The sequence below is a fragment of the Myotis davidii genome, unplaced genomic scaffold (genome assembly GCF_000327345.1).
Source record: "Myotis davidii unplaced genomic scaffold, ASM32734v1 scaffold462, whole genome shotgun sequence".
Classification (NCBI taxonomy): Eukaryota; Metazoa; Chordata; class Mammalia; order Chiroptera; family Vespertilionidae; genus Myotis; species Myotis davidii.
In genome coordinates this window covers 563,558-575,382 of record NW_006293237.1, presented here as the reverse complement: position 1 = coordinate 575,382, position 11,825 = coordinate 563,558, and the positions used below count along the sequence as shown (strand labels likewise).

The 11,825-nt window shown below is 54.8% G+C and overlaps 1 protein-coding gene across 1 annotated transcript in view; it reads right to left on the bottom strand.

The window, feature by feature from the left end:
• Positions 1-1,240: 1,240 nt before the first annotated feature.
• BCAP31 (B-cell receptor-associated protein 31) overlaps positions 1,241-11,825 on the bottom strand; it is a 23,477-nt gene continuing 12,892 nt past the window's right edge. The window contains exons 5-8 of the mRNA XM_006766940.2: positions 4,485-4,617; positions 3,495-3,612; positions 2,643-2,743; positions 1,241-1,613 (exon numbers count right to left, since the gene is read on the bottom strand). Coding sequence (XP_006767003.1) covers positions 1,575-1,613; positions 2,643-2,743; positions 3,495-3,612; positions 4,485-4,617 — 391 coding nt within the window. The 3' untranslated portion in view covers positions 1,241-1,574. The remainder of the gene's footprint in view (positions 1,614-2,642; positions 2,744-3,494; positions 3,613-4,484; positions 4,618-11,825) is intronic.

Sequence of the window (11,825 nt, the reverse complement as noted above, 5' to 3'; positions counted from 1 at the left end):
GAGACAATTCTGCTAAGAGGAAGGCTGCTGGAGGAAAATAACTCGGGAGTAGCCAGAGGGGCTGGATACCGCAGCTGGAGACTAGGTGGGTGCCTTGCCTTCCACCTCTAAGAGTCTATGACCCCCAGCTACGCAGACTCCTCTGCTCTGCCCAGCCCAGGGCCTGATGCCAAGGGGGCTCAGAGGCCGCTTGGGGCTGGCCAGGAAAGAACCCGAAGCCACACTGGTTGGACTCTGGCCTCTAGAAGTTTGAAGGTTGAGTTTAGAAGACCATGGTCGTCAGGGAACACTTCCTGGAAAAGCGGGACAAGCCTTTGGCCTTGGCATAGCAACCAGAGGGTGTCACCTGGGGGCCCCTCCCAGTAGGCACCACCCGGGGAGAAGTGGGAAGAGACAGACACCGGAAAAGGGAGCCACCAGCCCAGGCCTGGCCGGGGCAGGAGGGGAGCACAAGGCTGGTTATCAACATCACCATCTTCAGGGAACCCCCCCCAATTTCAAAAGAATATACCCACCCCGCCTGCTCCCCAGGTCCCTTGCCCAGTCCTCAGGTTGGCAGCCCTAGCCACCCCTGCCCTCGCCCTCAGGCTGACCCTAAGTAGTAGGCCCTGCTCCATGGAGGCTACCTACAGAAGCCAGCCTAGGGGGGTGCTGAGGGGAAGCAGGCTGGAGGAGCAGGCTCTCCAAGCAGACTGGCACACCTGCCATGTTCTCGGAGCTGCACCCAACCAATCCAGAGTCCCTCCCCTCCACCTAGCTCTGCCCTGGGCCAGTCATAGGTCACTGCCAAGGGCGAGACTCCTCTCCCAGCCGGCATTACTCAGAGGTCATCTTGCAAACCGTGGGAGGGCGGGGAGGGCAGGGAGTGACTAGTGGCACTCTGCCACGTTCTGTCTGTCCTAACTGTGATGAACAGGACTCAGAGGCAGGCGAGTCTGCCACTGGGAGGACCCACCAGTTTACCGAGTCTAGCTCCCCTGGGCCCAGTGGCCAACCCCCAGGGAGACCAATAGGACAGACACATCCCAAGTCGCCATAAAGTAGAGCCTGGCCTGGGGAGCAGAGAGCAAGCATGAGCCTGGACCTAGCCTGGGGTGGGGAGCCTTTAAGGATTAGAGCTTTTAAGTTGAAAGAAAAGTACCTGGAAGGACAAAGACTTGGGGTCTCTGTCTGAGCTATCATCACTCTAGGGTGGGGGAGAAAGAGACCTCCTCGCAGCCTGTTGCACAGATACACAACGGACACTTCATAACAACCTTTATTGCCAAAAGAAACTACTCTGCCTGCTCCATCCGCCTGGCAGGACGAGAGAAAGGGGGCCTTGGAACCCCAAACATGAACGAGCAACACAAAAAGGGGCTCAACCCAGCAGGAAGCAAACCCCACTGCAAGGGTTCCAGGTGCCCGCCTTTTCATCCTGAGCAGGTGAAAATCCAGGCTCCAGTGGAGTGCTGTGAGGACAAGAAACTGTAAGCAGTGTGAGGGGCAGGAAGTGCAAATACCGAAGAAGGCCTGGCCCTCAGGAAGCAGCAAACGTGGGCCAGGCCACGGCCACAGGTGGAAAGGAGGTGCCCTCACTCCTCCTTCTTGTCCGTGGGACCATCTATCTTCATCTAAAAAGGGACAAAAATCAAAAAGCACTGGAGTGGCACACTCCTCCCCTTCGCCCTCTAGCCCCTCCACCCCAGAAGCCAGGTATGGCGCCCCTTTTCCCCAAATGACAGGTATCCAGGTGACAAAAGTCCCCACCCTCAGCAGTACCCCAAACCTTGCAAGGATGGGAGTAGCCTCATTCTAGTGAAGAGGCTCAACCCTAACACCAGCTGACCCCAAACCAATACCTCCTCTTGGGCCCCACCCCGCCCCTGCCCCCATGCCCACAGCTCAGCTTCCAGGCCTTTCTGAGTCCCTTCCAAGTTCCTGGCCAGGCTCTTCCCAACTCTACACACCTTTTAGAGTTCATGCCTGCAAGTCTGCCCTACACTGAGGCTATTGGCCCCATCTGGGGGCTAGGCCCTCCCTCTTTGACCACTGTGGTGCCCAAACTTGGGTTGCCAAGCACCGAGGCAAGCTGTCAGAACTTAGGAGTGTTTACCTGGCCCTCATGCCCCATTTCCAGGCCATTTGAGCTTCCAGGGCTCAGACCAGGCCTGGAAGCACAGGTGATGACAGTGACTAGTACCTGCTGGGCTGGGGAGAGCCTGCAATGCCCCAGCTTTTTGCCCCTACGTCACCCTGCAACCCCTACAGAGAAAAGGCCAGCAGCCAGTCCTGGAGTTCCCTGTATGCCTGTTGTGTGATGAGGCACCTTCAGTGGTCTGAACTGGAGTGGACACCAGACCAGGAATGGGGATCACACAGGGCAAGAGTTCCTCTCAAGGACACTGATGCTGGGCATGACGCCAACCCCACAGCCAAGACCACCTTAGTAAGTGGCTGCCATCTGCTAGACCACACTCCTCCTGCCCAAAAAGGGTTCTGGCTGCTGGGCCCAGATTCAGCAGCAACAGAGAAAGGGGGAGCAAGAGAGAGGGAGCAGCCCCTACTGCCACGGGCTCTTGAAGGGCCTGCAGCAGGAGAGCAGCGGCCTCCCCCATGCAGAGGGGCCTCCCTTCAAACAGAGCAGGACAGGGCATGCTGACCTGTATCTTCCTGTGCTCCTCCATCAGGCGGTCATACTCCTTGGTCAGGCCCTCAGACTGCTTCTGCATGGCCAGAACCTCGTTTTCAGCTTTCTCTAGTTCTAAGTAATGAAAAGATGGGGATTAGCGAGAAAACCCTGCTTGTGTTGACATCAAATACAGACCCTGAATCTGTCCCCAGTGAGGTCTAGGAGACCCCTCTTCTCAAGAAAGCTCCTCTGCGGGCTGCCCTGAGAGCCCCCCAAATGGGGAAGTTGGCCAACTAAGCTGGGGGAAGTGGGAAAATACCAAGGACCACCAGCCCCTTTAATGAAGATACCCGGAGTGGCTTCTGGCAGGGGTGATTTCAGGAAGTCTGAAGGCATGGGACAAACATTCTGAGAATACTGGGAGTGACAGCAAGAGGCAGGGAGCAGAAGCCCAGCCTGGAAGCTGAGGACAAGAGAGGAATGTTGGAGAGGCCTTCAGGAATCTGGGAACCTGCTGTGGGGTTTGGGGGAACATCTCAACCAGCTGTCATTTAGCCTCCTGAGTTCATTCCTTCCTTACCCGTGAGACCCTGGTGACAACAATGCCCACACACCATGCCTGGCACTGGGCGAGATGCTCTGGAATTAGTTTTCAGGCCTCTGGGACTCCCAAGGCCCTGCTTAGCGGGCCGCCGTGTGCACCGCTAAAGCACTGAGCCCCACAGGCTGTCTGAGGTGGATGATAAGGGTGTCACTTGTTTGTTTACACCCAGCTCCTGAGCCCGCGTGTTTGTTATTAATACTTTGGCACAAGAGCAGTAGCAGCCACCAGCAGAGGCTCCAGACTTCTGGGGACCAGGGGACACCTGAGGACAATGCTCACTTTGCTTGTTGGTGGCCAGTTCATCCTTCAGCTTCTTCAGCTCAGCCTGCAAGTCACTGTTCGCTAACTCCAACTTCCCCTCCCTGGCATCCAACTTGACTCCACCACCAACAGCTTCCTAGGAAGAGTGCCAAGGGCCTGGTTACTTGGGAGAGAGGGAGGGAGAGGGGTAGAGAGAGGGAGGTGGCGGGGAGGGGGGGGAGAGGAAGGGAGGCACTCCAGCATCGTCCTCCCCACTGAGCTGTGATTCCTCAAGCTGCCTGGGCACTTGCCCCTTCGGAAATGTCAGCACGGAACTGGGCCACTGCTTGTTCCTAGCCATCAGGAAAGGCCAGAGCCAGCAGGGCCACCTGTTGCAGCTCACAGGGCACACACCCTGCCCACCCTGGCCCCCAGCCCTGCCTCCTTTCTCAGCAGCTCCTCAGAGCTTACCAGTCCATCCAATGAGTCAACCTGCTGTCATCTGGGGATGGCTGCCAGTCACTCCCAAGTGACCAATGCTCCTTCCTCCCCGCCAGGCTCCACAGCTCACTCTGGCCAAGGAGCCCCAAACTCGACCCTACCGGTCCAACTCTATCCTGCCCCGGAATCCAAGCCCATCAGCCTCCTTCCCAGCTTGGCTCACACCTCACCTCTCCTCACAGACCTTCTAGGATTGGCTACACCCCATCCCTGCCTCGTCCCCAGCGCATAGCAATGCTCTTCTGTGTGAACGTGCCCACCGGTCACAGCACAGGGCTCAGCTCATTAGGGAGCCAGTTGTACCAGGAAAGAGTCTGGCCTGAATGTAGCAGGTAGAAGTGAGAGAGCAGCAAGAGCACCCCCTCTCGCTCCCAGCCCCCCAGTCTCCTCCTGTACATGCCCCCACTGAGAACTGCCCCTATGCCCCTCCACCCAATTCCTAGGCTTTCCCAATAACCAGTGTCACTGATAGGCTCACAGTGGCCCATCAAGAATGTCACATGATGGGGTCAGGCAGGCAGAACTCACCTTCAGCTTCTCATTCTCTTCCATATACTTCTTGGCCGCCTCACTAGCACTCTCTGCCTGCTTTTTAAAGGCTTCATTGGAGGCCAGCAGCGTGGCCTGCTGAGAGATGAGGGTCACCAGGCGTCTAAGCAGGCTGTGAATGTTTACAAAAAGGAAGAAGTGAGCAAAAGAAAGGGGAAAATGGCTGACATGAATTTCTTGGTTGCTCCCGCCCCATGCTGCCTCCAGCCTAGACCTGCTCTCTTGGATTGCCAGGGCAGCCAAGCGAGACGCTGCAGGCCTGGATCTAGCAACATGAGGGAAAAGGTGGACCAGGAGCTGTCCTCTGTGCCAGAATGATTAACACTGCCCCCAAATGGCAGGCACAGGAAACAGGAGCCTGACAGGACACCCAAGTGGGGTAAGCTATAGCCTAAGGGCCTGGAACCTAGCACTTTCCGGGTCAGGACCTGGAGGTGCCAGAGAAGCCAGAACAGTGCCATTTTCCTCAATGCAAGGTCAGGTTCGCCCTAAACAAGCAGTTAGTGCCTGGGGGCGCTTCCAAAAAGCCAGCCAAATCCTTACACCTAACATGTGAGGTAGGGGAGATCATTGCCCCCATTTCACAGGGGAGAAACTGAGGCTCAACAGGTTAAGGCAACTGGTCAAGGTCAAGAGCCAGAAGTGGGTGTGGCTAGAATCCCCACTCCTGTCTGTCTGACCCCAAGGCCTGAGCTAGGAACGACTGTACATTTTAAATTTCCAAGGACCCACTCCCAGGCCAACTGAGAGAAATGGAAATGGCTCTTTTTCTCCCCACCCCCATCCCAAACATGTTCTACAGGCAGCTGCTAGAACACATCTGTTAGATAATATTGCCACACTGAGGGCCTCTGTGGCTAGGAGAACAGGGCCAGCCAAGCCATGAGAGGCAAACAGGCAGCAGTTGGGGGCACACGCTGCTCCATTTCCTGAAGTCACCCTCAAATGGTCAAAACCGAGAGGTGCGGATAGACAACTCTCCCCATACACCTGGGGTAGGGACCCAAGCCAGCCATAGCTTGTAGGAAGACATGTATGTGCAGGAGCCCTGGGAAAGCGGGAAAGTCTGCTTCGTCCAGGCCCATTCCCGGGCCGCCAGCTGGCCTTCATGGGGTTCTCATGGACACCTGCTACTCAGGCAGCCCGAGGGAACAGCAAGTAAACAAGGCAAGCTCTCGCTGACAAGATACCCAGGACCGAGGACCGGGAAACCGGCACTTCCCAGATTAGGACCTAGAGCCTGGGCCATCAGAAGCCCTGTCAAAAACAAGGACTTAGAGGGGACCAGGCTCCAGGGGACCTGAGATGCCCACCTTGCTTCCTGGGTTGGGGACAGGTTCTAGGGGCCCATGGCAGAACTGGGAGAGCCAGGCCGCTGGTTCCTGGCAGGAGGGGAGAGTTTCCAGTGACATGTGCTCTCTAAAATTAGCAGCCGGGACCTCGTGGCCCAGGGCTCAGGTTTCCCTGTCTCAGCCCCTGCCTGCCCACCAGCCTGCCCCCCACTGGGCTGAAGCCCTGGAGGTGGAGGGAGCTCCCGGGTACCCCAGAAGCCAGAGAGAAGAGACGTACCTGACTCAGAGGAAGTGGAAGTCAACTGGAGGGGCCCAGAAAGAAAGGCAAGTCTGACTAAGCCCCAACCTCCCAGCACAGAGCCCTTAGGCCAATCCCTAGCTGGAGCAGGGAGGGGGGAGAGGGCATGTGTGCCACCTGGTGGACCCAGCAAGCAAAGCTGGAGAGGCAAGCCCAAGGGTGACACTTCTCCCTAACCGCCCCACCAACAATGCTGGGCAGGCAGCTGACTCGGGCAGGACTCCAACGGTGCTGTGCGAGGTTGGGCCCAGGGTGGTGGTGGCGGCAGCAATGACAGCAGCAGCACAGCAGGGACCCATCTCTCCTCGGTACCCTCCCAGCCCAGCCCCAGCTATGGAGCACCAGGGTTGCCAAAAGAAGCCTGGGAAAATGCAGAACCCAGCACAAGAGCCATCCAGGGTCCTCTTGAGGCCTCAGCCTGCTCGCCCCACCCCCCATGTCAGCTTGCAGCTCTTAGGGTCTCCCTCTCAGTGCAGGGCAGGCACCCCCCAGCCCTGTGTGTTTCGTGCTGTTTTGTGTCATCCACGTCCTCTCCCTCCCTTCCTGTTAGACCTGTTTCTTCAACCTAGCCCAGAAAGATTCTGGGCAATTCTTCCCTCCATAAACCTCACTCCTCACCATTCTCCCTCCTGCCAACCCAAGCCACTCGCCCTCCTCCTACTCCCTCTATTCCTAAACCTATGCCAATCTAGGCCACAGCCTGGCCAAGCCACTAGCAGGCCCACCAGTGCCATAACCACCCAATCCAAGGAGCGCCCTGGAATCCTTGGGGGCGGGGGGGGGATGAAAGGAAGATATTGAGATGAATTAAAATTGGGGCTGCTGACAGAATCATCCCCTGCCCTTGATTCAAGCAACTCTGGCTGCCTGCCAATCTCCTCCCTGACAGGTTTATCTCAGCCCAGACCCTTATGCCCAACTGCCTGCTAGACCACGGCTGCTGAGTGTCCCCAAGACATACCCAATGCAGCCTGTCCACGAGGGCCGGATCGCCCCTGCACCTCCCAAGCTCTCAGGCCTCCACCCCTCCCCCAAGCCATTATCTAGTCCTATCCATTTCAACTCCAGACAGACGACTCCCCGAGTCATCCCCATCACAACTTCTGTCCTGGGTGGTTTTAGCAGCTACTAACTGGCCTCCTCCCTAGCGGTGACTGTACTGCTTGGCAATACATGCCCTAAGTGAAGCCAGAGTGATCTTTCTCCAAGACTATCCGATCATGTCACCCCTCTGCTTCCATCCCTCCAACACCTGCCCTCAGCCTCCGGCTGGCACACAGCTCTCTGCTCTAGTAACACCAAACCACTGGCCCTTCTTGGAACACGCAGGGTTCTCACCTGCCTTGTTTCCCTGCCCCTGCACTCGGCACTCCAGTCTGCAATGGCTCCTCCCCTTCTGTTTGTGAACTCTTGCTGAGGACTCAGACCCAGCTCAATTTCTACCTGACCCCCCAAAAGCCTCTCCTGATCCTCCTGTGCCCCATCCAGTTGCATTCGTCTGGCTTGTTCTCATCACTCTGTATCGCTTGTTCCTTGTCTGGCTGCCCAGGGACAAGGGATTGCACCTTTGATCTCTAGATGGACCCCCCAAGGCCCTGGAAATGACCTCCCCACTCTCACGTGTGTGAGGCTGCACCTCAAGCCAGGGCTGAATGCAGGTCTGGGGCCCTGGCTCTTCCCTGACCTGGCTGCACTGAGGGGGACACAGGTCATGGAGCTTGCCCGTGCAGCAACAGGGTAGCAGGAAAGACCGGCAGGAAGGCACCAAGTCAGACCCGTGCGGATAAGCAAGCTAGGCTTGCGGCTGCAGTGGGAGCTGAGAAGGCACTCTGGGAAGCACTCATCACCACAGCCGGGGCAGAAGCCAGTGTCCTGGACCTCATCCACAGGGTGTTCCCATAGGGCCCCATGCTAAGCCAAGCGCAGCGCTCCCTAGCAGGCCAAGTAGGCCTGCCTTGGAGCTGGCCTTCTAGAACTCTCACTGCCCCTCACACACTAGGATCCATGCTTTTTGCACCTGCCTTGGAGCTGGCCTTCTAGAACTCTCACTGCCCCTCACACACTAGGATCCATGCTTTTTGCACCTGCCTTGGAGCTGGCCTTCTAGAACTCTCACTGCCCCTCACACACTAGGATCCATGCTTTTTGCACCTGCCCTGCACTCACCTGTCAAGATCCAACTCCAACACTCCTCCTGTGACCCTGCACCCCCCAGACCCTCCCAAACACATCAATGCGCCCTGTGTGTCCCCTCAGTGCCCATGATGGAAGGCGCTGAGCTTCAGACTCTCCAAGTCTCAAGAGCCCAGGAGGTGTCATCATGGAGAAAATGTTGAGGTACTGCTTCTCCCTCTCCTGCTGGTTTACCCTCCATTGTTCTCTGCTTTACCACCCAAACATTATTATGGGGATAACTGCTCTTAGGTACCCATTTCTGGACAATGGGTCAGACAGAACTCAGGAGCCAAAGGGATTTCTCAAAGAAACATGGCTGACAGAGGGGCCCGGGTTCTGGGTTAAATGCCCCCAATGACAGAGGAAAGAGCCAGCACACAAACCTTGAGAATCCAGAGAGAGGTTTCCTTGGCAGACTAATGTCATCCCCAAATACCTGAATTCAACACAAGTTTCTGGGTAAGATGTTTTTGGACACTAAGCGGGACTCTCGTGCTTTTATAAAAGGTTGAATAAACAAGAGAAGGCAGGAGAAAGCGAGTCTCTGTAAGGACACGAGAGAACCAGGGCCAACCATATCAAGTCGGGGAGACGTGCTTCATATCCTGTCTCCCTCCTGTGGGCTTAACAGGAAGTGGGACAGAAGCAAGGGGGAAGGTCCTTCAAGTACCGAATGGAATATTCTATGGTTATAGTGGCCCCCCATCCCTGCTGCCCGGTGCACGTGGGAAGCTGGCGCCACAGCGCCACCTGTTGACTCTCCAAGCTGACTACAGCCCTCCCCCAGTCAGGGCTTCCCAGGGTCGGTGGATTCTGGGTGAACCTTCCCCAGCGGTTCAAGAAAACAGGAGGGTGCCCTGGCAAGGAACCAAAAGCCAGGTCATACCCCAGGAAACGGCTTCAGGCATAGCACTGTAAGAGGGCAGAAGCGGGCCCAGGAACTCTCACTCTGAAGAGCCTGGAGTCATGAAAATAAGGAGACAGCAAAGCAGATCCAGGGACCATCCTCCCACAGGGTTGCTGGAGTAAATATCAGCATACCCACTCAACCTTCCTCTCAGCCCTGGAGCAGAGGTTGCAGAAAATGGGGAGGGGGAAACATCCCTGTGGCAACTCCAGCTGAAGACCCAGGTGACTGCTGGCCACCCTGAAAACAAAGCCAGCTAGAGGGGGACAGGGCAGGGGTATGCAGTCAGTCCTTCCAGCGACTGCCTGTCCTCCACCCTCTTAGGCTGAAGAGCACTGGGGGACAGGAGTAAGCTGTTTCCAGGGGTTTTGTAGTGTGCCTTCTAGAAACCAGCCAATGGATTTTGCGGGACAGAGAGCAACTGAAGGAGGTCAGACAACCCAGGCAAAGATATTCTGGGACTAGCTGACTCCAACAAAAACATGCTGTTAGTCCACCTGGCTATGGATAAGTACCTCTGAAGGCAGTGGCAGGGAAGGGGCCATCACCCCTGGATGTGTCCTGCAAGGCCCTAGAGTCCAAAGGAAACCAAGTAATGCTTCCAGCAGGAGGCCCAGTGTGCTCAGAGCCTGGGGGTGGGAAAAGAGAAGGCCACCATATGCAGTTCCCCAGTTACAGAAGCCACATTCCTCACAATGACTTTCCATCTTGCATAGATGGGTTTGGAGGAGCCCTTTGGTCACTTCCCATCCAGTACCCTGCTCTCCACTCCCCCACCCTCTGCTTTTAGGCCAGAGGCTGGAGTCCTCAGGCTCTGAGAGAAAGGGGCCTTCCTGGAAGGGTAAGCTTTCTATGAATTTGGAATCAGGAAGAAGGAACCCCTGCTGGCTTGGCACTGAGCCCCAAAGGCCATTCATTCATTGTTTGTTTTTAGTGTGAGGAAGAGAATTCTTTGTCCCAAATCAGGTAGCTGAACAATCTATTTTAAAGTCAATGCTCATTCTGACGAATGTCAGATAATCCTTCTTGGACTCTTCATAGGGAAGACCCCCGACACATTTTCCTGCAGCCCCCCTTCATCAGTGCCTCTCCTACCCTCCTAAGTGCAGCACCCATAGGACACTGGCACACTATTGCAGCTGGGGTGAGTTTGGCTTGGTGGGGACTAGAAGTCAATGGACTTATCAAAAAGGTTCTTACTATGCCCTGGCCAGTGTGGCTCAGTTGGTTGGAGCGATGTCCCATGCACTGGAAGGTCCTGGGTTCAATTCCCGGTCAGGGCTCATATCTAGGTTGCGGTCTGATTTCCGGTCAGAGTGTGAACTGGTGGCAACTGATTGATGTTTCTCTAATCTCTCTCCCTATATCTCTCTCTCTTTCTCTTCTCCCCACCGTGTTCCTCCCTCTCTACAAAATATTCTTTAAGACTATTTTTTTTAAGTCTGGCCAGTGTAGCTCAATGGCTGAGCATTGACCCATGAACCAGGAGGTCACAGTTCAATTCCTGGTCAGGGCACATGCCGGGGTTGCAGACTCAATCCCCAGAGTGAGGCACGTAGGAGGTAGCCAATCAATGATTCTCTCTCATCATTAATGTTTCTATCTCCCCCTCTTCCTTCCTCTTTTTGAAATCAACAAAAAAATATTTTTAAAAAGATTTAAAAGCCTAGATCTAAAGTACTACTGTCTTTGTATTCTTAGAAAATTATGGCAGCCAAGAGATGCATGGATCGAGTGGAACTAAAGGCAAAAAAAATCCCTCTGACTGGTCTTCTACAGCAGTGTTCCCTCCATTTAAATCACTATCTTTGGGTAGGCCTGAGCACTAGGATTTTTAAAAATATCTCAGTTAGATACCAATATAAACAAATAAGTTATATAAAAAAAAGAAAAACCCTGCAAGGTAATCAGGGAATTATAAGCAGGCACTCATAAGTTTATATTATTAAGGAATTACTGTAAAGTTCTTGTAGGAGAGGTATTAGTGTGCTTATTTAGGTTTTTTTATTGATTTTGAGAGAGAGAGGGAAGAGGGAGAGAGAGAAACATTGATGTGAGAGAGAAACATCCATCGGCTGTTTTCTTCACACCCCGTACTGGCGATTGAGCCTAAAACCCAACTGGCTGCTTCCCGCATGCACCCTGACCAGGGATCAAGCCCGCAATCTGGGCATGTGCCCTGATGCATGTTCCCTGACCCGGAATTGAACCAGCAACCTTTCGGTGCATGGGAAAATGCCCAACCATCTCTTTTCAAAGCGATAAACCAAAATATTATTTTGCCCGTAAACATGATATCTGGGATTTGCTTCAAAATAATCCAGAGCCAAGGCACAGTGGGGGATGGGGGCAGATAAAACAAAACTGGAGGACGTTTACTGCTAAAGCTGGGTGACATTCACAGAGGACCATTCTATTCTGCCTCTATGTGTGTTTCAACTAAGCAAGCAGTCTGCCATGGGCTGAGAACCCCGTAGTATCATCCAACTGGATGCCCAGGGCCCCAAACACATCTCAGCTTGCCTGCCTCCAACTTTTTCCTTTTTCTTTTCATGCCTCCAACTCTTGTTTGGCCTCTACCTGGGAAAGGCTTTCCCCCACCCTCTGCTCTTGCTGCAATACCTGTCCTCTCTGTCCTACTCTACTCT